Source organism: Phacochoerus africanus, chromosome 3, assembly GCF_016906955.1.
Source record: "Phacochoerus africanus isolate WHEZ1 chromosome 3, ROS_Pafr_v1, whole genome shotgun sequence".
Classification (NCBI taxonomy): Eukaryota; Metazoa; Chordata; class Mammalia; order Artiodactyla; family Suidae; genus Phacochoerus; species Phacochoerus africanus.
The window spans coordinates 1,642,186-1,668,050 of record NC_062546.1 but is presented as its reverse complement, the minus strand read 5'-3'; the positions used below and the strand labels follow the sequence as shown (position 1 = coordinate 1,668,050).

The window sequence follows — 25,865 nt, the reverse complement described above, 5'->3', positions numbered from 1 at the left end:
TCCCGGTGGGCCACGCCCCCAGCCCCAGCCCGGCCTTACCTTCCCGCTCCCGGGGGCGCCCCAGCGCCTCTGCGCAGACAGGAGCGCGGCATCCACGCGGCGCAAGTCCCTCCGCGTCCGAGGTGGGGTGGCCCAGACCCGACGGCAAGCAAGGCGTGAGCTCGGCCTCCTCCGGGCCCGGCGACGCGACACCCAGGCCTCCCTCCGGAGCGCGCAGGTCCTGTCCTCGGCGGGGAGGCTATTTCTACTAGACTCGCTGGGTTTGGACACTGACTCTAACAAAGTGGCTCACAAATTTACACCTCAGTGGAACCAGAGCTGAATCTCTAGCGGCAGAATCTAAAACTGGAAAACTGGGAAAAATAGGCAAAACAAATACAGATAAATTTGCTTTTAATAAAGGAGTTAATTTTCTTTCAATCCTATATAAAACAATAGCAATTAAAAACTTCATTTCTGAAAGTAAAATATTTACATATGAACAAGTAACTGTGCAAAATTTACATGAAAAAATGGAAAGACAGGGATTTCCTAAAAGACGAAATAAAAGGCGTAACAGTTTTCAGGTGTTGATAAAAAATACTGATCAGCATTCAGTTCACGCGCGCAGAGAAAGTCTAAGGTGAGAATTCACACAGAGAAAGCCAAGGTATTTACAATCATAAAAGTACTATCAATAGACAATTTAATACAATAACCTCTGAAAATATAAAGAACCAATTAGTATATTTGTAATAAAAAAATAGGTACAAAGAAAGGGCTTCTGCTCTGGACGCCTGTAAAGTGGGCCCACAGCTTTTGCATACAGTCTCTTAGCAAAATAATTATAGTTACATAGCCATTTTCATGTTATGTGCCAAAAATTATGTACAATTACTGACAAAATACACCAACCATTTTTCAACACTTGATTCACACTGAGAAACAGTCTTTTGATGATTCTTCTCAACTTTGATTTTATTTCATCTAAATTTTCACTTTTAGCTAAAAAACACAGTGCAAGTAAAATAGATTTATGCTGAAAAGGTTTTCATTTCTTTTAACTTTACAGCTTTACAAACTATAGCAAATAAAATGCATTTGTACAGGTGCTGACCACACATTCAGAAGGAGCCACGCTGCTGGGCCCCGGGAAGCAGGAAAGGTGAGCCCACGCAGCGGGCGGGCGATGGGCCGCCTGCTTCGCGGGAGCCTCGGTGGAGGGCGGGGGAGGGGGAGATAAATAGTCAAAAAAATCAGTTTGCTTTGCCAACTGACTAACACAAAAATAAAAGAAATGAAATGAGGTCACTGGCTGTAGACACACACCTACATGGTAAGTTGGGCTGAACTAAACCAAATGCACAAATGATGGAGAAACCGCTATGAGGTGACAGAGGGCAGCTAGTTATTTGCTAAACGATTCCATCAGTTTTAGATATGGCTTGTTTGGCAAGAAGGCCACTCAATCAAAGATGAGTTAAGATTTGACTGTCCTTTAAGAGAACCCACGGGCCTCCGCGTCTCTGTTAGAGAAACGTGTTTTCCTCCGTACGGAAGAGCCGACTTAGAAACAGGAATATAAAACTGCTCCGTTGTAAAGAGGTGGCTGTTTTTAAACAATATCCCATTTGCTTGTTACAAAAAGGCGTCATCTGCAAATATATAAAAAGTCCCCAGGCGTCTCCACCTAAGAGGCCGCGTCCGAGCTACTTAAGGAATGCTTTGTAGAGCAACAGTGAATGGCTTGTCTCGCGTTCATTTTCTAAACAAAATATGAGGTCCCTGAGGTTGACCCGCGTGATCCTTTGTCGCGTGAACTGTCTGGGGGTTCCGACGCCGGAGCTGCCTGGGACCGCCGAGCCCGGGCCCGCGCCCTGGTGACGAGAAAGGAGAAGACAGCCGCGTTAGTCGTGCAGGGGTGGGCAGGGCCCTCGGCGCTGCCCTAGCACCGCACGTCTCCCTACAGAGGTCCCAAGGAACCCTGATCCTGGAGGAGCCGGCGGGGGACAGGCTCCTGCCGGCAGGCCCACTGCTCGAGCTGACGTGCTTTACGGTCCCTAACGGGGAGGGGTGAGGGCCGCAGCGGCCCCCGAGCCGACCTCCGCGACCGCTAACCCCGCGATCCCCCACAGAGCTCGGCCTCCGGCCCCTGGGGCACGAGGAAGGACAAGGCGGCGGCTCCTGCCCCAAGGGAACGGCTCGCGGCGGGCTCCCCGACCTCCACGCGTCCAGTCATCCCCGCTTCGCCAACAGAGGCACGTTCCCACGGCTGCAGGGTCTTGGTTCCGGGGCTGGGTGGGCCGGTGGTCAGCTGGCTGGGCCGCAGGACTCCGCGGTCACCGTGGCCTGGAGGGGGACTCCCCACGCCCCCTGCCGACAGCAGCAGTTCAGCAGCAGTTCGGCCGGCTTGCACTGCTCCATGCCCGAGGGCGCCTGCCGAGGGCTCTGAGCATCCGACACCGGCTTGCAGCAGCGAGTTCCCAGTGTTTTCCCGGAACGCGTCGTGTCCCCCGCAGCAGCGTCCCGTCGTTTCAGCAAGTCACGTCACTGTCTCCATCCGACACTCGGGGACACAAACCACACCTCCCAGCTGGATGGCTCGTTTTTCCATTCAGAAAGAAAACTAAGTGTCTGCGTTCTGGTGGTTAAAGTTGCTCATGTGCATTTCAAGTGCAAAACTTAAAATGATAGTTTTACAGCATTTTCTCAACCACCGTTTAAGCAGGCGGGAGGAGCGAGTCTGACGCAGGAGAGGCCGCAGCGCAGCACGTGGCCAGCAGGTGGCAGGCGAGGCCGGTCCCTCCCGGGCCCGCATCCTTGGGCCTCTCAAGGTGCGTATCTTCCACCGCCCCCTTCAGACACCCTGAACCACCAGGTCCCTCCTCCAGCCCAGTCCTCTGGGGACTACCTGCCCCCGCCTGAAACACCTCTATAGGTTTCCTGGGCAGTTTGCCCGGAGTTTCCGTAACAGCCCTGCAGGAGCATTTAGTGTATGAGACAAAGAGCCCCCTGGAAAGGCTGCGATCCAAATGGCTTAGAGGAAGGCGCAAGGAGGGGAACGGCAGGGGCCACAGCCCAGTGGCGGGAGAGCCGGAGCACTGGGTGGGTGTGCCTGGCCTAGACCCCCGGCACCGCGCGGGGAGGGGGGGGGAATCCCTGGAAGGACAGCGGGGGGCGGGGCTGGCAGGGGAGGGGGCGCTCTCCTCCCCGCGGAGCAGGCAGGGACCTCGGTGCTCCCGGGACAAAGCGCTACCTAAACGTCTTGTGCGATGCTCAGTTCTAGACTGAGGCTGCTGCTCCTACTTTCAAAATAGGTCACCAGCCAAAACAGGGCTGGGACCAAGGGTGAGACACTCGCTTCAGGCACAGGATTTAAAGGATGCTAAAAGCCAGAAATCAAGATAAGCAGTATTTTAATGCAACATCTTCTAGAAAGCGAAAGTGGTGCCAAAAGCCCTGGGCAAGCAAGTGTCAGCACAGCCCACAGCCAGCCTCTGGGGCCAGGGCCGCACGCTCCTTCATCCCAGGCTCTGAGGGTCAGGACACTGGCACACGTCCGCGGTTCTGTGGACTGGAATAAGAGGCCTGTGCTCAGAGGTGGCTTCCGCCTCCGCAGGATGAGCGCTGTCCTAGGACAGCTCTGGGGGCCCCGGAACCCAGCTCTGGCAGGGGTCAGACAGCCGCACCCAGCCTGCCGGCAGGAGGGCCCACTCGGCCCAGAGCCCCGCGTGGGAAGCCAGAGGAAGCAGCTGACCTAAGCGACCAGCAGCAACCGAAGCGCACAGAACACTCGGCGGGAGTGGCGCCGGCGTCCTCCCGGGAGGGGCAGGTGCAGCCAGCGCCAACACCATTCAGGCTCGGGCCAAGAGGCGGCTCCTTCTGCATCGGTTTGGGGGGTGTTTGCGGCACCGGGGCTGAAACCAAGTGACTCTGGACTACTGTCTACACTCTCCCGAAGCGGAGCTGTGGGCCCCCCTCGTCCTCTCCCGGGGCTTCTGAAGAACTGAAGAGGGAGGCTGCTATTTCCTTCCAAGGCAAGCTTGCCACTGTCACAGTGCCACCACCAGCCTGACAGGCAACAAACGCGTGAGGGGAAAACCACGTGGAAAGATCACCTTCATCCAAACCCCACCTGCCCCATGGGGTCCCCCCGCCCCGCAGGACCCCAGGGCTGCGCACGACCCTCGGGGACGGTCTGTGGACTGCGACCGCAGGGCCCTGGCTCTGCTCCCCAGAGCCCCGCTCAGTGAGCGGTCTGAGCCCATGAGCCCCGGGGAGGGTATCTCCAACCCGCCGCGATGCCCTGCACTCCAGCGGCGCGTGACCGGGGACAAGTGCCAACAGCGCAGGCTCGCACTGCCTCCCCTCCCCCTCACACATCCTGACTCCCAAACGTGTCCCTGAAACGGACCCCCTGCCCAGGAGAAGCAGCCGAGGGTGCCCTGCAGAGCAGCAGCAGAGACACACGGGCACACGGCTAACGAGGACGAAGGTCGCCTGCGACTGCCCAGGGACCACCCACGCCAGGGGGGGAGCGGGGGGGGGGAGGCACGTGGACGCATGGCTGCGCCCCCAGGAGGCTGACCCGCAGAGACCGATCAGGGGCGGCCGAGGGCCTCACCTGGGATGACCTGGGGGCCGGGCAGAGGCGGGGCGGAAACGGGGGGACTGTGGCGCCTGCGGGACAAGAGCCTCCCCCAGCCCCTCCCAAACCGCCAGGAGAGGACGACACGGGCCGTGAACCTCGTTAACACCCAAACACCAGGGAAAGGCGCGAGGAAGATCAGCGCGCCCACAAAGAACCACCGCGAGAAATGAGACAATGGCACTGCCCACGTGCCAGAGCCCAGCTCAGCCTGCAAAACCGGAGAATCACAGGGCAGCGCTTTCAACCAAAAACGTGCTTAGACGTCTGAGGATGCGAACCTCACCTGAAACCAAAAACTCACAACTGAGGGAAAAGTCGATGAAAAACCAGAAAGCGGAGTTCCCGCGCCGGCGCAGGGGGCTAACAGTCCCAGCGCAGCAGCCGAGGCCGCTGCGGAGGTGTGGGGTCGACCCCCGGCCCGGCACAGTGGGTTACAGCATCCAGCGTGGGTCACGGCTGCAGCTCCGGTTCAACCCAAGCCCAGGAAAACGAAGTAACGGCAGTTGACTGACTCAGGCGTAAACGCAAAAACACAAAGACAGAATCCTCTCAGAGACGACCATACAGTGTAAGGCGCTCAGGGGAGAAAAGCCGCGCAGAGAAACGCAGAGAGAGGCCGAGGAGGACAGAAAAACAGGCGGCGTGAGACAAAGCGACGGCCAGGAGAAGCAGCAGGCAGCAGACAGACAGGAGGGGTGGAGGAGGCCCCGGCGCCCCGGGGAGGAGGCGCCCTCCAGCCCCAACCCAGGGGCCCTCTCAGGAAACAGGAGAAAACAAACCTGGCCGCTGAACGAGCAGTGGGCCCCTGGCAAAATTATCCCCGAAGAGCCAACACGGACGAAGCCTCATAAAACCACCCGCTTTCCGTGGCAAAGCGAAGGCCTCTAGGCCAACAGGGAAAACAAACCACAAAGGCAAGAGCTGCCTCAAACCAAGGAGAAAGCCACGAGCAGCATTAAAAAGCCCAGCGCGGGGCTCCCGTCGTGGCGCAGTGGTTGACGAATCCGACTAGGAACCATGAGGTTACGGGTTCGGTCCCTGCCCTTGCTCAGTGGGTGAAGGATCCATCGTTGCCGTGAGCTGTGGTGTAGGTTGCAGACGCGGCTCGGATCCCGCGTTGCTGTGGCTCTGGCGTAGGCCGGTGGCTACAGCTCCGATTCAACCCCTAGCCTGGGAACCTCCATGTGCCACGGGAGCGGCCCAAGAAATAGCAACAACAACAACAACAAAAAAGACAAAAAGACAAAAAAAAAGGACAAAAAAAAAAAAAAAAAGCCCAGCACAAGGAAGCGTGACCCAAGTTTTACACCCAGCCGAGCTGCCCTCCACAGCAAGGCCACCGGAAAAATGCTTCCGTTCGCAAACCACCAGGGCTCCGTGCCAGGCGGGGGTCGTCCCAATTGCGCCGGGGTGGGGGTGGGGGATACTGCCGAAAAGGAGAGGCAGAAATAAGCCCTTCTCACACACAAACGGACACCTGGTGTCAAAGCAAAGGTGAGGGGAGCTGGGAGATCATGTCACTGCCACCCGCTGTGACACAGTGGGGACAACGCAAAGGGGGGGGGCTGCACCCACAGGGTCCAAGAGGAAACACGCCTGGACAGCTGGGGCTAAAGACACCCCAAAATGCTTCCGAACAAAGGCAACCAGGAGAACATAGTTACAAACCTCCCTAAATACACATAGTTTAGTTAAGGAGCAAAGAATACAAACCTGAAAAAAACCACAGCAACTACAGAAAAAAGACGCAGAATTATAAAACATCGCGGCGGAGCCGAGACCCACCATGTCAGCCGTATCAATACAGGTGACAAGAGGCTCAACGCACCCACGACAGGAACAAGCCTCTCACTGGACTCAAGAAACAAGACCCAGCCACGCACCCCACACAGGAGACTCACGTAAGTGGTAAGGGGACGGGTCAGGCCGGAGCCAGAGGTGTTCCAGGCGCTGGAAGCAGAGGACGAAGCAGGAGCCCTGACTTCAGACAGAGGAGCGTCAGGCCCCCGGGGAAAGGCAGACACCTGTTAACGCGACGGGTCACAGCTCACGGCGAAGAGGCAACACGTACCAGGTAACACGGCAACCCCACGACAAAGCAGGAATGCAGGCGACGCGAGGGCACGAACACACGAACAGCGGAGCCGCGGGGACACCACACCCAGCACAAGACACGTGGCGTGGACACTGGACAAGCAGGGGCAGGTGGTGGAGCCAGAAAGGACACCCAGGTAAATGCATCAAGGCCCCGCCCCGACCCGAGAACATGCCCGCTTCTCAAGCCCCCACCGCACCTTCCCCTAAAACGAGCACCCACGCCCCCCAAGAGCCGGGCAGGATTAGAAGCCACGGCAACCCTGGGGGTGGTGCTCGGAGAGAGCCGGGTGTCATCCAAGGAAACTGCCCGGCCCTGCCCTTCGCCCCCAGGGTGGCCCCAGGACACAGCACCCGTGCTGCACGGGGAGGAGGCCCCGGCCGCGGGGGTGCAGACACTCAGGAGACGGGTGGGCAAAGGGTGCAGGTGCCCTGAGGACGGGGGCAAGTCAGAGGCAGGAGGCAGCACCTCTTCCTACAGCTCTGGCCCCGAGAACCCCACAAAGCGAACAATCCGAAGCCACGGGTGGCGGGGGGGGGTCCAAACTCAAAACAAAGAACCCGACGGTTCCTCACACGAGAATGCGGCCCGGGGAAGCAGGTGCAAGGAACGGACGCCCCAGGGAACGTGGGACAGAAAACGGGGTGGGTCTGGGAAGGCGGGACATCGGGACACAGGAAGACCTGCGCAGAACGGGAGCTCCCGCCGTGGCGCAGCTGAAACGAACCCGACAAGGAACCAGGAGGACGCGGGTTCGAGCCCTGGCCTCACTCAGTGGGTGATGGATGCGGCGTTGCCTTGAGCTGTGGTGTAGGTCGCAGGTGCGGCTCGGATCCCGCGTGGCTGTGGTTGTGGTGGAGGCCAGTGGCTGCAGCTCCCACTCGACCCCTGGCCTGGGAACCTCCATGTGCCGCGGGAGCCGCCCTGAAAAGCAAAACAAACAGAACTGCAGAGAAACGCCACTCTCGATTGTGAACATCGAGGAGTCGAAGCGTCAGCCCACGGCCTTTACCCAGGACCCAGACAGACAGAGAGCGGAGCCACGGGGCAGGGTGGGGGGAGAGCCCCGTTACGGCAGCAAACGCCTGGGACGCGTGCAGCGAGGGAGGTGAGAAACCTTCACCAGGTGACCGTTACGTCAAGAGGGCAGGGCAGCCGACCCGCAGGGGCTCGTGATGGCCACGCAGGGCCGCCACGGGTCGCTGCCTGTGGGGGGCACCCCTGCTGACGCCTGAGAACAGGGTGGACGGCAGGCAGGATGCCGGCCGACAAAGGGGGACCGAGGAGGACGGCCCCCCAAGGCATGTCCATCACAAAGGGAGACAGATGTCCCAGCAGAGATGCCGGCCACCCAACATGGACCAAGGGCTCAAAGTGGTCGCCAGCAGCGGGACACAGATGTCACGTGCCTCCTGACACGGCACGCTGCCAAGGACTCAGTGTCACTGCCGTGGCGGTCCAGCCACATTACATAACCTGGGTTCAACCATGAGGAAACAAGATGAGCCCAAATTAAGGGACATTCCACCAAAAAACAGACACACATTCTTCAAAAGAGCCAAAATCAGACAAGACTGAGGACCTGTCACAGGCCAGACAAGGTCAGGACACAGGCACGGTGACCAAGCGCCAGGAGGGTCCGGGGCGGGAGCCTGAAGATCCGTGAAGAAGGGAAGCCATCGAACAAGAAGACAACACCTGCAAGCGACACGGCGGGTAAAACCACCTCCAAACACACAGAGAGCCGAGCACCGTGGCCGAGAACACAGCCTCATCAAAACTGGGTCAACAGCCTCCACCGCCTCCTCACCCGAGAAGACGGACAGGTGACAAACAAGCACGACGAGACGGCCCTCGTCGCGCGTCCCCAGAGACCTGCAGACCAAAGCCGCAGACACCCCGCACACCCACGAGGACGACCAGAAGCCACACACCCGCAACTCCAAGGCTGGCGAGGGCGTGGAGCAGCAGGGCTCGCTGCCAGCTCTGGCGGGGAGGCGAACCAGTGCCGCCACTTTGGACGACAGTTTGGGGGTTTCTTACAAAACTAAACACACTCGTACTACACAGTCCGGCAGTTGTGCTCCTGGGCGTTTACCCAAAGCAGCTGAACCTCCGTCCCCACAAACACCCGCACGTGGCTGTTTACAGCGGCTGCAGGCAGAGCTGCCAAAACTCGGAAGCAGCCAGGACGTCCTCCAGCAGGTGACGGATAAACGGTGGAGCACCCAGAGTGTGGGCCACGATTCCGCCCCGACGGAGACGAGCCTTCCAGCCACGCGAAGCCGGGGAGGAAACCACGTGCATTTCGCTAAGTGAAAGCAGCCACCAATCGGAAAGGCCGCAGACTGTGTGACTCCAGCTTCCAGCTCCACGACGTCCTGGAAAAGGCAGACTCACGCATAAAGTGAAAGCACGAGTTGCTGCCAGGGGCTCAGAGCGCAGGCCTTTTCAGGGCAGTGAAACCGCTCTGTGTGACACTGCGATGGTGGGGTCACGTCCTTGTATGTTTGTCCAAACCCACAGAAGGGACAGCAGCCCGATGGACTCTGCCGATGAGGACGTGTCAGCGCAGGTTCATTCACTGCAACAAACGCCCCGCCAAGGGCGGGGGGTGGGGGTGGTGGCGACGGGGCGACGGAGGGGCGTGGATGGGGGGTACGGGAACGCTGTACTTGCCACTCGATTCTGCTGGGAACCTAAAACTGCTCTAAAATATAAAGTTCATTAATTTGAAATTAAATCCTGAAACGCTGACTCCATAAGGTCTTGGGTCAACAGCGTCCCATCAGCGACTCACATCAGGAGAAGCTGTGGGAGGGACGCTCAGGGTCTCCAGCTCCCAGGGTGTAATCTTCTGCATGTCTGGAACGAGTTCAACCAAGGTGGTGGTATTTTAAAGACACACCCGAAGAAAATAACCTTAAACTAAAAAAGAAAAAGAGACATCAAGCATTACCTCTGATGAAGAGAGGAACATGCGAGACTTTTAAAATTTCAGATCTCCTGCTAATCGCCACACATACAGCGCGAGTCCAAAAGCGGGCACCTCCCTGTCACTTCCAAAAGTCTACACCTGCCTCCCACCGGTCAGAATGGCTGTCATCAAAAAGTCTACACATAACAAATGCTGGAGGGGGTGTGGCGAGGAGGGGACCCTCCCTGCACTGTTGGTGGGAATGTGAGCTGGGGCAGCCACTACAGAAAACATCAAGGGGGCGCCTCAGGAAACTTACAGAACTACCATGTGCTCCAGCAACCCCACCTCTGGGCATCTATCAGAGAAAACCATGGTCTGAAAAGCTACACGCACCCCTATGTTCACAGCAGCACTATTCACAACAGCCAGGACACGGAAGCAAGCGGAGTGTCCATGGACAGAGGGACGGATAAAGAAGATGTGGTGCATACATGCCGTGGACTACTACTCAGCCCTTAAAAAGGATGAAAGAAAGAATGCCATCTGTGGCAGCAGGAATGCGACGAGAGACTCTCACGCTAAGTGAGGTGAGTCAGAAAGAGGAAGACAAAGACCATGTGACATCGCTTCTGTGTGGAACCTGAAACCCGGCACAGACGAACCTGTCCACAGAAGAGAAACGGACTCAGAGAGAACAGACTTGTGGTTGCGGAGGGGGCGGGGAGGGATGGACGGGGAGCTGGGGTTGCAGATCGAAGCCGTTACATACAGAACGGATAAGCAACGAGGCCTTCCTGTACAGCACAGGGACCCGTGTTCACTGTGCTTGGATGAGCCAAGAATACGCATATACACGTGTGCAACCGAACCACTCTGCCGCACAGCAGAGGTTAACCACACTTGCCAGTCAACTACGCATCAATGCAAAATAAAGTCTTTTAAAAAGGCACAGGAGTTCCCGTTGTGGCGCAGTGGTTAGCGAATCCGACTAGGAACCATGAGGTTGCGGGTTCCGTCCCTGCCCTCGCTCAGTGGGTTAAGGATCCGGCGTTGCCGTGAGCTGGGGTGTAGGTCGCAGACGCAGCTCAGATCCCGCGTTGCTGCGGCTCTGGCGCAGGCCGGCGGCTACAGCTCCGATTGGACCCCTAGCCTGGGAGCCTCCATATGCCGCGGGAGCAGCCCTAGAAATGGCAAAAAGACCAAAAACAGTAAGTAAATAAAAAGGCACAACCAATGAAGTAGGAAGCAACTCGCCCGGCATCTTGGTGACACGCCTCCCGGTGTCCCTGGGGTGCCTGTGTGAGCCCCACACTCCTCCCCACCCCACATCTGCCCTGCTGGTTTGGAAACACGCACTCCCTTCCTCATCTTTGGGGCTACTCGCGATGCTTTCAGAGCTAAGGCAGAAGCTCATCGCCTGCCTTTCCCACGGACCCTCCTGCCCGGCACAGGGACCCCAGGGGCCAAAGCAGTGGAGGAATTGGTTACATGGAGCAAAGAAACCCAAAATATTGAGAATGATGGGAAGTGGCTGTCTCACCGCCTGTGAGGGCCCGTCAGGAAGGAAGGAAGGAGCCTGGAGCAGCCCTGAGGGTCCCGACCAGCACCTCAGCGGGCACTCAAGCGCAGAGGGTGGGTTTAGATGCAGAAAGGCTCAGGCATGCACAGAGACACACGCACACACGCACGCACACACACACAGACACACGCACACGCAGCACACAGGCGTGCACGTTCCGGGCGGGACTGCTGAGGGGCCTGGAAGCAGGGGCCCTGCAGCGACAGGCACGCACGGTGCTCAGCTTCTGGCCCCTAAACGCCACCCTCCACTGAAAGGGACCAGCCCCTGGGCGTTGCTGCAGCTGCGGGCAGGAGCAGGAGGCACCCGGGCACCTCAGCAGGAGGCAGCCTTTCGAAAGGATACAGAGCCCAGCCTGAAGCAGCTCCACTGACCAAATCCAGAAACGCCGAGAGCATTGATCACAACCCTCTGACTACAGCAGGAATCCACACGTCCAGCAAGGCTACGGACGGGCGGACGGACAGCTGGGTGGGTGGGTGAAGGAATGAAGGCGCGAGCGCGGGAAGGGATGAAGGAGGAAAGCCCTTCTTTACGGAGAAGGCGACCGACGGGCGGGGAAGCGGTGTCGGGACAGCGGCTCCGCGCGGCACCTGTCTCGGCAGCGGGAGGCGGGGGCGGCGGGGGGGAGCAGGTGCGCGGTCCCGGAACATCCCCCGGCTCAGCGCCAAGAGCTGCCCGTCGCCCGCGGCGAGCAGGCGGGAGGCAGCGGCGACGCCGCGAGGCGACCACGCTGGAATCACTCGCGGCGAGAAGGTCCACCGCGGGCCTCCTGCCGAGAAGGGGCGAGCACCCCCAGAGGGACTCCTGCCGAAATCAGACAGGCCGAGGTGGGGGGCACCCGACAGCCCCCGGCCCGTCCCCGTCAACGCGGCCGGGGCGAGGACGCCGGGGAGAGCCCCCTGCCACGCGGAGGCCAGAGAGGCCAGGAAAGGGGGCCAGGCGTGCCCAGGTCTGGGGGTCCAGGGCCTGATTTCCCGCCGAGGGCCGTTGCGGCAGCAGCGCGGGTGTCACAGCATCAGGGTGACAGGGTGGGACGCCCACGAAGAGAGGGCGCGCTCACGCCGTCTTACGCACAAAGGCACCCCCACTTCCCACGGGCACAGAGAGACAGGGTGACCCAGCGAGGCCAGGACAACGTCCAGCACCGGAGAAGGAGTTCCCCCCCCGCCATCACAACCTTCCTATAGGTCTGAAACTCGAAACCAAAAGAGAAACACTCTGAGAAAATGTCCACGGGCAGATTCTGGGGAGACGCTGCCCGGGCATCCGGCTCCCCAACCCTCCCAGAGGGCCGCAGACGACCGCGGCTGGCGTGCAGAACAAGAGCAGGGAGGCTGAGTCGCCAGCAGCCCCGAGCCCGGGCAGCTCCTGCACCTGCACAGCGAGGCTGCCCGCGGGGTCCCCGGAGCGCACCCCCGCCGCCAGAGCAGCAGCCTGGCGGGGGGGACCCGCCTCCCACCTGCCAGGCCCCAGCACAGGCTCTGACGTGGGGACTCTGTGAGGGGTGACGTCCAGGTTGAGCAGGACAACGGGGACAAAAGGTCCAGACGGAAGCCGGGCCCAGGAACTCGGACAGCAAGGCGCCACCGTTCCTGCTGCACGGGAGCAGCCTGAGAGGCCCCGAGGCGGCCGGCAAACCTCCTGCCCACCACGTCCTCACAGAGGCTCACGGAAAGGCGCACACGCAGCAAGCGGGGAGGTCATGTGCCAGGCGCGCGGCCCTGAGAACGAGACAAAGAGGAGCAGGTGACGAGAACGCTCGAAAGACATGACCCCACAGAGGCCGAGGGCTGTCCTGGCTCCAAACCCGCCGGAAGCCACAGCCACTTCACAACGCGACCAAGAGCGCGACGCTGGTGAAGAAGAGCCAGCCAGCCAGACACGAGGCCACGGGACCAGGAAACCACCATCTGACAGGCAAAGGCTCCAGCAAAGAGAGCACACAAGCAAACACACACAACAAACAGTGCCTCGAAAGAGAACTGAGATGCCGAGAAGGACAGAAAGTACACAATTTTTAAAAGAGACATTTAAAGGAGTAAAGAGAAAATGACAAACACTGATGGATGGCAGATACAGAAGATACAACATATGTTCTGGGGGGGGGGTTGTTTTGTTTTTGGCTTTTTAGGGCCGCAGCTGCTGGATATGGGGGTTCCCAGACTAGGGGTCAAATCGGAGTTGTAGCCACTGACCTACGCCACAGCCAGAGCCACGCCAGATCCGAGCCACATCTGCAACCTACACCATGGCTCACAGCAACCCCGGATCCTTAACCCACTGAGCGAGGCTAGGGATCGAACCTGCGTCCTCATGGACACCAGTCAGGTTCCTGACCCGCTGAGCCACAATAGGAGCGCCCCAGGAGATACAACATATGAAGAACAGCAATCTCTGAAGAGGAAAACAAAACCAAAAAAAAGCACTGAAGAAAACGTCCCCGATCACAGGCAGGCTTAAACCATCCGCTCAGAGAGCACACGCTCACCCTGCGAGGGTGACACAGGACAGCCGCTCCAAGGTGAGCCCCAGGCTTTAAGAAAAGAATTCTGTGGCATCTTTGGGCAGGAAAAGCATGTGACACACAAGAGAAATAAACTCAGACTCTCACCAGACTCGGACAGCAGCGTCTGAGATCACGAAAAAAAGTGCCAAAGAAACTACTTACTCAAGGAAGGTTCTCGTGGAAAGAAAAGAGGAGCCAGGCCTGCACAGCTCCCCGAACTGAGCTGCCGGTGTCAAGGGCACCGACTGAGCACCACGCAAGAGCCCGCAGGCTGCGTCCCCGGCAGAGAACGAGGTGCAGAAACCAAACACTAAACAGACGCCAACAGGACGACCAGCCACTAGAGCAGACGTAAAGTCACTTTCTGAGCAAAGACAAAAAGAGGGGCACGGGGGAGAGCATGGCACCCAACAACTGTGCGAGCCGGAGACACCCCATGGGTGCCGCTTCTGGAGTTCCCACTGTGGTGCAACGGAATTGCCAGTGTCTCTGCAGTGCTAGGATGCAGGGTGGACCCCCAGCCTGGCACAGAGGGTTAAAGAGCTGGCATGGCAGCAGCTGTGACTTAGGTGTAGACTACAGCTCTGCAGACCCCTGGCCCAGGAACTCCATGTGCCAAACAGAAAAAAGAAGAAAGGGGAAAAAAAAAGCAAGCCTGAGCGTGCCTGCTGTGGCGCCCGGCGCACTCACTCCCAGCATGCAGCCGCGATGCCAGAGGCCCTTCCCCAGGAGCAGGCATCACACCCGACGTGGGACTGACTCGGCCCAGGACAGGGAGGGCAAGTCTGCGGGGTGAACCCCGCTGGGTGCGGGGCCTTCCACAGACCCTAGTGAGCACCAAAGCGAGGGAGAAAACACCCAAGTTCAAGACAGCAGCAGAACTAAAACAAGTCGCCGTCTTCAGAGGCGGTAACACGCAGAGTCCCTCAACGCCCCACAGCATCCAGCACCCAAGCGACAATGACGAGACCCGGGGAGAGACAGGAAAACGTGACCCCGGGGGCGAGGGGAAAAGCGGGCAAAAGAGCCCGAGTCTCAGACGCCCCAGCAGCTGGACCTGAGGCATCAGCAGCGCGCTCCTCTACCAGGCTCAAAGCATGATGGGAGGATCTGGTCTCCGGGAGTGAGCGGAGGGGCTCCCTGGTGGCCTAGCCATTAAGGCTCCCTCCTTGTCACTGCTGTCTGCATGCTGCAAGCACAGCCAAAAAAATAGGAAAAAAAAGGTGAGCAGGCAGGGAAAACGCAGCAAAGACTAAGAAGCCATAAAAAAAGCGAAAATCTCAGAACTGCAAATGCATCAACAAACGAAAACTTCCCTGGGTAGGAGACGGCAGGGAATCTGAAGACAGATCTGAACCCAGTGTGGACAGAGAAAGACCCCACCAAGGAAAAGCAAACACGGGCTCAGAGACGCACAGAACAGCACCAAAAGCTCTAAGAGAGGCATAACCAGGAGTCCCAACAGAAAGAGACCAGGACCGAAAGTTCTGAGGAGACGACAGCCCGATATTCCAAACGTGAGGAAACACACTGACCGACAGGACCAAGCAGCTCAGGACAGCCCGAGCAGGCCACACATCGAGAGGGCCAAGCCTGGCAGCTCCCGCCGGGGCGCACTGGTTATGCACCCGATTAGTGTCCATGAGGACGTGGGTTCCACCCCTGGCCTCGCTCAGTGGGTGAAGGATCCGGCGTCGCCATGAGCTGTGGTGTAGGTCGCAGACGCAGCTCAGATCCCGAGTGGCTGTGGCTCTGGCGTAGGCCGGCGGCTGCAGCTCCGATTCGACCCCTAGCCTGGGAACCTCCATATGCCGATGGAGCGGCCCAAGAAATGGCAAAAGGACAAAAAAAAAAAAAAAAAGACGTGGCGCCCCTGACAGGAGACCAGGCTGAAGATGACAGTGGGCCCTGAACACGAGGGGACACCGTCTTTAAGGACAAAGACAGTCACATGTTTATGGCTGTCACCAGGTTTAAGAACAAGAGTTTGGCAGTTTTGCAAAACACACTGGGAAACCTCCCCTTTCCTTCTTGTGACCTGGAACACGGTGACAGAACAGACATTTCCTTGGAAGCAAAAGAGCCCAGCAGGGAAACACAGCAGTCAAGGGATAGAGAAGCCTGAGGGATGCCTAAAACTGCAAGCTCGCCCAGCCCTCTTAGTGTGTCCTTCTAGAAACTTCAATCACCTGTATCTGGATTTCCACAGCTTATTCAAGACACAGAGAAATTACACCTTTAATTTAAAAAAACTGGAACTTGGAGTTCCCACTGTGGTGCAACGGAAACGAATCCGACTAGGATCCATGAGGTTATGGGTTCGATCCCTGGCCTCGCTCAGTGGGTTAAGGATCCTGTGTTACTGTGACTGCGGTGTAGGCCAGCAGCTGGAGCTACGATTCGACCCCTAGCCTGGGAACCTCCACATGCCGCAGGTGCAGCCGTAAAAAGACAAAAGGCAAAAAAAAATAAAATAAAAAACTTAAAAACTGGAACGGAAAGAAAAAACTGTCAATATTCAGAGGAAACCATTCAAACGTTTGGGGGTGAAATACCACCATTTTCAGGCAACGAAAGCTGAGAACCTGCCGCCTGCGCTACAAGAGGCGCAATGCCGACCTTCCAGCCAAGGGGTCCCGGGCGGCAGGCACACCAGAAACGGTGAAGATGGCAAAACCTGCAAAGACGATGGGCGCTCTCTCCCTGTGACTGGCTCACAAAACAACTGACAGGCTGGAGAGAAAATAACAAGACTTTGGAGTCGGGTTTGTAAATATACAGAGAGATGACAGCAAACAAAACAGGAAATGAATAAAACGTGGACGAACAGGAACCGACTCTCCATCATGCCCGGAGTCGCCCCTCGCCCCCCGCGCAGCAAGGACAGTCCGCCCGGGGAGGCCACTCCTGCGACAGTCAGCTCCCCACATTCTCTCCAGAGCGCGTCTGCATCTCATCACGGGAAACTACGGTGATCAGACTTCCTCACGCAAAGACCTCTGCGCTCGTGCGACCTCCACGAGCAGCCTGATTTGAATATAAGGCAGCGCGTGCAAAGCACACACTCCGGGGAGGTGAGACGGTAAGCAACGGTCAGGAGCCCCGGGCGGTGGGCCTGGCGCCCGGAGGCGGGGGGGGGGGGGGGGGGCGGCAGGTGCCCGAGGCCCTTCCAGCCCGTCCCCAGACGCTGCGGTACCTCTGCTCCGGATCCCGGTCCCGGAGAGTCCACTTTCCTCTTTTTCCTGGGCCCGATGGCGGCCAAGGCTGTGAGGTTGGCATCTCGCTGCCTCATCTGTGCCAGTTCTTGTTGCTGCATCTTTGTTTTGAAAAGGAAACGGGCTATCATTTTGTGCAAGTTTTTTTTTTCTATAAAAGTCATACACTGACACCAGAGCATTTTCCAAGTGTTTCTAAATGAAATTTTCTTCAATTTTTTAACAAGAAGCTTACCCTACAATCATAAAAACAGTAAAGCAGCTGGAGCTCCTGCTGTGGTGTCGTGGGTTAAGAACCTGACTGCAGTGCCTTGGGTCACTGCAGAGGCACAGCTTTGATCCCTGGCCCTGCGCAGGGATTAAAGGGTCTGGCACTGCCGCAGCTGCGGTAAAGGCCGAAGCTGTGGCTCGGACTCAATCCCTGGGCCAGGAGCGTCCATGTGCCACAGGCGCAGCCATTAGCGAAAAAGGAAGGTGGGGGGAGAATAACAGTAAAGCCACAACTACACATCACCCAGCTCCCTCGTGGCTCGCTCATCAGGTTAAGGCTACAGCGTTGGCACTGCTGTGACACGGGTCTGATCCCTGGCCCAGAGATTTCTGAGTGCCACAAGCGCGGCCAAAAAACTTCCTAAAGAAAAGAAATTTTGGAGTTCCCATCGTGGCTCAGTGGTTAACGAATCCGACTGGGAACCATGAGGTCTCGGGTTCGGTCCCTGCCCTTGCTCAGTGGGTTAAGGACCTGGCGTTGCCGTGAGCTGTGGGGTAGGTTGCAGACGCAGCTCAGATCCCGCGTTGCTGTGGCTGTGGCGTAGGCCGGTGGCTACAGCTCCGATTCAACCCCTAGCCTGGGAACCTCCATATGCCGCGGGAGCAACCCAAGAAACGGCAAAAAGACAAAAAAAAAGGAAAGAAAGAAAGAAAGAAATTTTTGCAATAGATGCTCATCTTAAAACACTCAAAAAATATGAGGGAATTCTGAAAGTCTAGCCATCGGATGCACCAAGGGAGAACTACCGTGGTGTTTAAAAGCAGGACAAACACCCTTGCAAACATTCCCAACTGCTAGGGGAAGCCCGCTGTGCAGAAACAGCATCGCTTTCTCAGCCCTTCTCTCCTGTGAAGATGCCGAGATGATACGCGAGCGTGTTTTCAAGTGTGCAAATTCCTGAACTAGAAGAACGAGCAGCTTACCTCCTTTGCCTTCTGTTTCAATCTTAACTGTTCTGGATCTTCTTGTCTGGATCGAGACTATTTTCAAACGGGGAAAAAAGGAAAATGATTTATGACTTAAATGTTGATCATCTGACAAACACGTTACCGTAGTCACGATACAATAACCTCTACGTGGCAGAATGCACGTTAAGTTCTTTAAATGTTAATAGCCAGAGATGGAACATACGTACCATCGTGAAAAACAAGCAAACGGCATTCATGAAAACCAATACCACTTGGATATAAGAAATAGGACGTGGCCCTGGAGTCTGACTTGATGTGACGTGAGGACAACGGGCCAGGACCCCAGGCTCAGTCGGGGCCGAGTGACTGGCTTCCCCGCAGCTCCGCCCCAGCCCGCGCACCACGCCATCCAGGCCAGCCGCACACCCCGCTCGGGCTCCTGGGAACCCAAGCACGTCTGCGGCGCCGGACGGAGGGGACACCAGTGCGACCAAGGGGCCCACGAGCACTTGCCTTTGCCGCCCGCATCAAGATCTCTCTCTCCTGCTCGTCTTTCCTCTGCTTTTCAATCTGATCGAGCTGTTCAAAGAACTTGAGCTGAGCCCGGACGTCACTTGCCTGCTCGTATCTGTCATCGTCCTACGGGAGTAAAAGCACCATTTGTCAGGAGCCTGGACACCCAGCTGCACAGTCTGGGCACCCAAGGTCCACACTGGCGCCAGACCCAACCCCGCACTCTGCATCTGACACGCGCGCCGGACGCTCACAGGTGCGCTCAGGTGAGAGAGGTCACGGAGAGGCTCTGGGGAAGTTTCCGTTTCACACACTTGGCTATCATTTGGTTTTTAAGGAACATTTTAAATGTTTTACAGAAGTTCTCGTGGCACAGTGGTCAACGAATCCAACTAGGAACCGTGAGGTTGCAGGTTCGATCCCTGGCCTTACTCAGTGGGTTAAGGATCCAGCGTTGCCGTGAGCTGTGGGGTAGGTCGCAGACGCGGCTCAGATCCCACGTTGCTGTGGCTCTGGCGTAGGCAGGTGGCTGCGGCTCCAATTCAACCCCTAGCTTGGGAACCTCCATATGCCGTGGGAGCAGCCCAAGAAATGGCAAAAAAAAAAGACAAAAAGATAATAATAATAATAAATAAATAAAACAAAATGTTTTCCAGTAATATACAAAATATTTTAGGCAGTTCCCTTGCGGCTCAGTGGGTTCAGGAGCCAACGCTATCACTGCTGTGGCTCTGGTTACTGCTGGGGCGTGGGTTTGATCCCTGGCCCAGGACATGACACAGGCACAGCCAAAATTTTTTTTTTAAAAATTGAAAGCGAAACAGTTACAAGCTCTTATTTGGAACGCTGCCCTGCAGCGCTGGTGGCCCCGTGGCGCCCTCCAGAACAGGACAACGACTGGAGAGAAGGCGGGTTCTCCTCGCAAGGCCGGGGCTTCGGTGCGGGCCACCCTCCACAGAGCAGAGGCCGCAGGAGCACGAGTGGGCCGAAGCCCTGGGTCTGCAGCCGCAGTCGCAGCCGCGGGAGCCAAGAAGCCCAGAGAGGAGACGGGCAGACGCCGCCGCCGTCCCCGCGCGGCCGGCTCCCTCCAGCGCATCCCCTCGCGGGCCCGTCCCTCCGCCCCCGCCGGCCAGCCGCACCCAGAGCACCACGGGGTGAAGGACGCGCACCCCTCCCAGACGCTACCACTGAGCAAGGCAGAGCCAGCGGGGCCCCTCGCCCCCGCCCCGGGCCGACCCACAGCGCCCCTCCGGGCCTGGGCAGCGGGCGGCCTCGCCGGGGGGGGGGGGGGCGGCGGCAGGTTACCTTGTAAGAGAAGTTCTTCTGCTGGGCCGTTTCTGAGATCTTCTCCACGAGGTTCTGCAGCCTCTGCTGCGTGGCGTGTGACACGTAGCCCACCACGTCGGGGTGCAGCTCGGTGATGCCGTGCTTTTTACCTGAGGACAGGCCCCGTCTCACAACCACGGAAGCCCTTCGCTTCCCGCCCTGTTCTTCTCGCATCTGCAGCCCCCGGGCAGCCCTGCGGGAGGCGGGGTCCACGCCGGCTTCAACCACCCGAGAACGGCGCCGGCAACGACGCGGAAAGCACAGCCCAGGGGAGACGGGTGACACGGGACCGAGTGTGCCCCCCACCCCGGGCCGGAGCTGGCGGGAGGCTCGGGCGCACCTATCTCTAATATCCGTCTCTGTAAAGGCGCTGGGAGGAGGAAGGTCTCGTCCTTGCAGGACCGCGTCAGCGTGCCCACCAGCTCAGAGTTCGTGGCTAATATCCTGGCACTTTCTTCCGACAGGTTTACTCCGGCCATCGACGCCACGTCATTGATGTCATCGTCATCCCTTCGGGAGAGAAGAAGAGACGCTGCTGTCCCAGGGAGGGCGCCGAGCGGGCACGCCCAGGTGGCCCTGAGGCAGCGGGCGCTGTCGCCTCCAGGCATGCGTCCGCCAGCTCCCTCTGGCACCGCCCTGCCACCTGCAAGGGAAAGCAGCCTCCTGAAAGTGAACCTGTGCTTTCCCGCGGAGACCCGCCGGGGGCAAGCCGTCCGTTCAGAGACGGCCACGCGCAACCGATCTGCTCGCTGCTTCACGGGACCCACAGCAGTGACTTGTTTTTAAAACAATCACAGTGGGAGTTCCCGCCGTGGCGCAGGAGAAACAAATCCGACTGGGAACCATGAGGTTGTGGGTGCGATCCCTGACCTTGCTCAGTGGGTTAAGGATCCTGCATTGCTGTGGCTGTGGTGTAGGCCAGCAGCTGGAGCTCCGATTAGACTCCTAGCCCGGAAACCTCCATGTGCCACAGGCGCGGCCTTTAAAAAAGCCAAAAAAAAAAAAAAAGTCACAGCTGGCGCAACGTGGGAAGACCACCACAGAGGGAAGTCTCCCTGCATCTGGAGGCTGAGCGGCCGACACGACGCCCCCCCCCCACCCCCACCCCCACCCCCCGGGACAGTGCAGTTGCCTCCCTGCGGACAGGGGCGTCCCCTACGGACCACCCCCCTCCCCCCACCCCGTCCGCGGCCAGCGGCCACACTCCGAGCCCGGCTGTGGCTGACTGTCCCCCAGCGGCTCCACGCAAAGGCCGCTGCTCAGGATCACCCGCTGCACCTGCCTGCGGCGCCTCTGCAGCCGCTCCCTGACCCGCGTGCCCTTGACGCCGGGAAGGTCACGGGCCAGGCCTTCTGCAGCGCAGCCTCACTTTCCCCGCCCGCCGGCCCCTGGGGCCGAGACGCAGGCGATGCATCTTTAGCAGGGGTCCCGGCTCAGGGGGTTCCTGCCCAGGGGGTCCCTGCCCGGCTTCCCGCCATCGCCGTCAGGGCGCTCCCTCCCCGGGCAGCTATGAGGACCTCGCGGGACGCGCCCTGAGACCCAGCAAGCTCCGCTCGCCATAAACCATCCCTTTACTCGTGTCACCAGCTCGTTTTCCTGTCCCATCCAGCGGGTACAATCGAGCACTGCAGACGTGCCCAGGTCCCTTGGGGGCTTCTGACCCATACTCACACCCTTGGACACTGGTTTCTGACTGAACAAGAAGCACTAACTCGTCCTGCACCCTCCTGACCCCAGCCCTGGCATCGGCAGCCTCACAAAGTGCCCTGTCACTGCACCATCTGGCCGCTGGGTCGTGGCGTCACTGTCCCCCAGCCCCTTCAGTGGGGCAGCGAGCAGCGCCCACCTGCAGCCCCTGCAGACGTGCACACGGGCACACCCAATCTCAAGACCCACCCCCCAGCCCCTGCCCCGGCGCAGCCTGTCTACCCCTCCCTGCACGTCTGAGTCCCTCGCCTGCCACGAAGAGACCTGGCTGCCAGCAGCCCTGGCTCCTGGACTTGTGACCTGCTGGTGGACGGAGCTCCCACTGCCACCTCCGCCCTCTGCCTCTCGGACGTCCTTCCCACCCCACCAGCCCCGACCCCACATGCTGGGGCAGTGCCAGGCACCACACCCTCCCCGCCCTGCTCGGACACCGACCCTGGCTCAGGCCACCCCAGCTCCCCGCACTGCCCACCCCCGGCCTGCTCCTGCTCCCGGACAGCTCCGGGGCCGAGGCCTCTGGGAAGGGCAGGGCAGGCACGCTTTTCGGCAGTGACGTGCAGACCAGCTGCTTGTCGAGAGACCCAGCACAGGGCTTCTGAAGGTTCTGGGGTTGCGCTCGAAGCCAAACCGCTCACGGCCGGCACGTGCTCACTGCCCCGCCACAAAGTCAGAGAACGTGGGCGCTGTGCCCACCCGCCCTGCGTCTGCAGCAAACGGCCCCGGCTACGTGCTGGGGAGACACACCGCGGTCAGGAGCGAGGATCCCCAAGAAGGGACAGGAGGCACACCGTCCCCACGCGCAGCAGCACCGGGCGAGGCGGGGCTCAGTCCTCTCACCGAAACGAGCCGCCCCCAGGCTCCTTGAGTTTATTTTTCTGTGCAGCAGCCGCTTGAGCCGAGACAGCAGAAAGAGCTTTGGTTCCAGGCAACACAGCAGGTTTCACCACGGGGACTGCAAAACAAGAGACGAGGGTGTGCCACTGCGCAGGGACACGGAGCCGCCGCGCCTGCGGACGGGCCGCTCCCTCCGGTGCTGGATGGGCCGAGGGAAGGGCCGCCGCTCCCAACCCGCTATGGTGGCGCTTTTCCCCACAGCGGGTGACTAGCTCTAAGTCAAGGAGGAGAGCGCAGCGGGGCCTCGGCAGCATCTGCCCACGTCGCACCTCCTGAAGCCCAGGACTGGCTACTGCCAGGGAACTCAGCCCCGAAACCGCGCTGACGGGGGTGGCCGGTACAGGCGCCAGCGGAACCAACACCGCTCCCTCCACCCGAGCCGCAAACCACGCGGGCCACTTCACGTGCCGCGCCCTCGGCCTCCGTCCGGGAGGAGGCCCAGGACCGGGGCTCACCTGGCTGCAGCTGGTTGAGCTGGATCTGCTGCGGCGTGGTGAGCACGATGCGGCTGTGGGGCTGCCGGAGCGCCACCATGGGCGTCTGCGTCAGCGTCACCTGCGGGGGCCGGATCAGCGCTCCAGGCTTGGGCGGCTGCTGGATCACCTGAGGCAGAGGCCAGAGGGCGCGTCGGCACAGCCCCCTCCTCCCCGGGCCGCTGCCTGCTCCCCACAGAGGACCCAGGCCTGGGAGGACCAGGCGGATGGGACAGGCCCCGAGGCGGCACCACCAAGAGCTCCGCGGGCAGACCGGCTGCTCGGAGGCCACACGTGGAGCCCTGAGGTCACAGCCCAGGGGTCCGTGTTCCGCGGCTCAGAACCGGCGGGAGTGGGCGGCCTCTCCCTGGTATCAGCACAGGTGACCTGGGCCTACACCCCACGTCACAGCACTGGCACGGAGGGGGTGAGGCAGCGCCCTCCCTGCCGCACAGCCTGTGGACGATGCGGAGGTTCGGGACCGGTGGGCCTGACCGCACCCTGCCGCACTGCGTGCAGACGCGGGAAGCAGAGGCGCCAGAGGCCCCGTGCTCCACGCGGCCTGTCTCCTGCCCAGGAGCACGGGCAGCGCCCCTCATGCTACTGCACAGGCGAGGCCCGACCCGCGAGACGAGTGGCTCCCCAGCGAGTGCCCGTCCAGAGAGCGCGCCCTCCGGTGCCACCGGCACAGCAGCCCTACGCCCCCCGCGGACACACGGCTCCCGCCCCGCCCAGCGGGCCTCCCTCGCCACCTGCGGAGGCAGAAGCACGGGCAGCTCCTCACCTGAGCAGGGGAGCAAACACCCTCTCCTGACTCGGTCGCCCACCGGGTCCGTACGGGAGCATTACCATAAACGCTCCATGGCCCAGTGAAGGGACACGAGGACCTGCCTGGCCTCACTCTTTTCACTGTCTGTCTAGCAACAAAATCTTTTTGACATAAAAAAACAAAAGCAATTGCCTTTCAAACCTAACTCTTCCCAGGGCAGAGCCGCAGAATAACGAGCCACCAGAGCCTGCAGTTCCAGCCCCTGGGAAGCCCCAGGCCCCAAAGCCGCTCAGAGCTGGGCCCTCGCCACAAAGCCACTAGGCTCTGCCTGACGCACCCGACGCGCTCGCCTGCGCCCGTACAGGGACAAGGTCGGGCTGAAAGGTCGGCGACCAGCACAGGGCTCGCCCAACCAGACGGCCCAAAGGCACAGGCCGGGCGGAGCGGTGTGAAAGCCGGCAGCCACGGGCAGCCACGGGCCGGACGTAAGGGACACGCCTGCAGGCCTCGGCCTCCAGCTGCCACTAGTGTTTAGGTGACACCCCGGCCTCCCCAGCAGGCTTCTCAGAGTCGCAGCCAACTTATGCAAGAGGTGGGCAGGGGGCGGGCACGGCTCTCGCCTGCATACCAGCGGTGTGGGCTGCCCCTGCTTGCCGACGCCAACCTGTGTGGGCTGCGTGAGGCTGATGACAGGGGGCTGGAGGGCGCTGGTCACCGTGGCCGCCGTCTTCCCGGCGGTGCGCTGGACCGAGCCACTGAGCACCACGGCCGTGAGCGCGGTGGTGGCCTGGGAGGCCGGCGGCTGCTGCTGCTGGCTCTGCTGGATGAAGGCAGCGGAGTCGGGGGTCAGCTGTCTCAAGGCAGGCAGGCTCCTCTGGGCAGAAAGAGACACAACAGAGACATGCATCCCTGAGACGGCGACAGGCGTGACGCCCCACTGGCCCTGGGCGCCCGCAGGGCGAGCCGCACGAGGACTGGCCGCAAGCGGCTGGAAGGACCAGCAGGCGTCGTTCCGAAACGCGGTCAAGCACACCACGGCAGCAGGTGCCGTCTCAGGGACACCCTCATCCCAGCGGCCCGGGCGCCCCAGCAGCTTCTCGCGCTCAGGTCGCCCTCTGCGGGGAGAGGGCCCTTCTCCACCCCCAGTGTGACACCCGAGCGGCGGCAGGGGCAGGGGTCTCGCTTACAGAAAACCCTCGAAGAGACAACCGAACACCTGTCTTGGGGTGCTTCACACGTGCCAACACCGCGACAGTGACGGCCGTGCCAGCCCAGGACAGGCCCCCAGCCTCAGCCCCAGCCCCGCCCCGCCCCAGGCGCGCGGGGCTTCCAATTACCTTCAGGAAAGGCACAAGGTAAGGTTGAGGTGAGGAATTAAGCTCCCGGTATAACCTGCTGGTGAAGTCTTCCGCTTCGATTTTTCCATCCTTCAAAATAAAATGCACACTGAAATTCCTCCCCCAACACCCGGTCGAAGGCGTCTCTTCACTCAGCGTTTCTCCGGGCACGTGCTGTGGGAGGAGCTGCTGCTCCCGCCAGGTCGTGCCCTGGACAGAGGTGCGGGCGGGGCCGGGCGCTGGGTGTGCAGCCCACACAGCTGCCCGGGTGTGGGCTGAAGGCTCCCGCCGGCACTCACGGCTCCACCTGTCGTCTGCCGGCACCGACCCGCCACACGTGCACCGGGGCCTTCTGCCAGGATGCGGACTAGCTTAAAAGGAACCCCGCCAGCAAAGCCAGAACCCCAGCCACAGAGCAGCGCAGGCCGGGGACACCCTGACAGGAGGCGCAGCACCCGTGCGAAGACCTCGGGCCCCAGGGGGAGCCCCAAGCCACGAGCAGCTGGGCGCCTTGACCAGGGCAGGCACCATCTGGCCTGGAAACCAAAGCACACTGGGCACAAGGACAGGAGGTGGGCAGGGAGGGGACACCCCGGAGAGGAGCAGCATTCCGGCCAGGACCTGACTCCCAGAGCCCTCCGCGACAAAGCTCCGCCCACCAGGGTCACCGCCACCAGCAGCACGCCCGGTGCCGACTGGACCCAATTCAAGGAAGGAGC

General features: G+C 60.0%; 1 protein-coding gene across 1 annotated transcript in view; it reads right to left on the bottom strand.

Annotated features, from left to right (window-relative positions):
- Nucleotides 1–376: 376 nt before the first annotated feature.
- TAF4 (TATA-box binding protein associated factor 4) overlaps nucleotides 377–25,865 on the bottom strand; it is a 64,987-nt gene continuing 39,498 nt past the window's right edge. Inside the window, 10 exon segments of the mRNA XM_047770729.1 lie at nucleotides 377–1,856; nucleotides 16,930–17,049; nucleotides 18,143–18,199; nucleotides 18,641–18,766; nucleotides 19,946–20,076; nucleotides 20,307–20,476; nucleotides 22,511–22,625; nucleotides 23,023–23,170; nucleotides 24,438–24,683; nucleotides 25,147–25,236. Of these exon segments, the coding sequence (XP_047626685.1) occupies nucleotides 1,689–1,856; nucleotides 16,930–17,049; nucleotides 18,143–18,199; nucleotides 18,641–18,766; nucleotides 19,946–20,076; nucleotides 20,307–20,476; nucleotides 22,511–22,625; nucleotides 23,023–23,170; nucleotides 24,438–24,683; nucleotides 25,147–25,236 (1,371 nt within the window). The 3' untranslated portion in view covers nucleotides 377–1,688.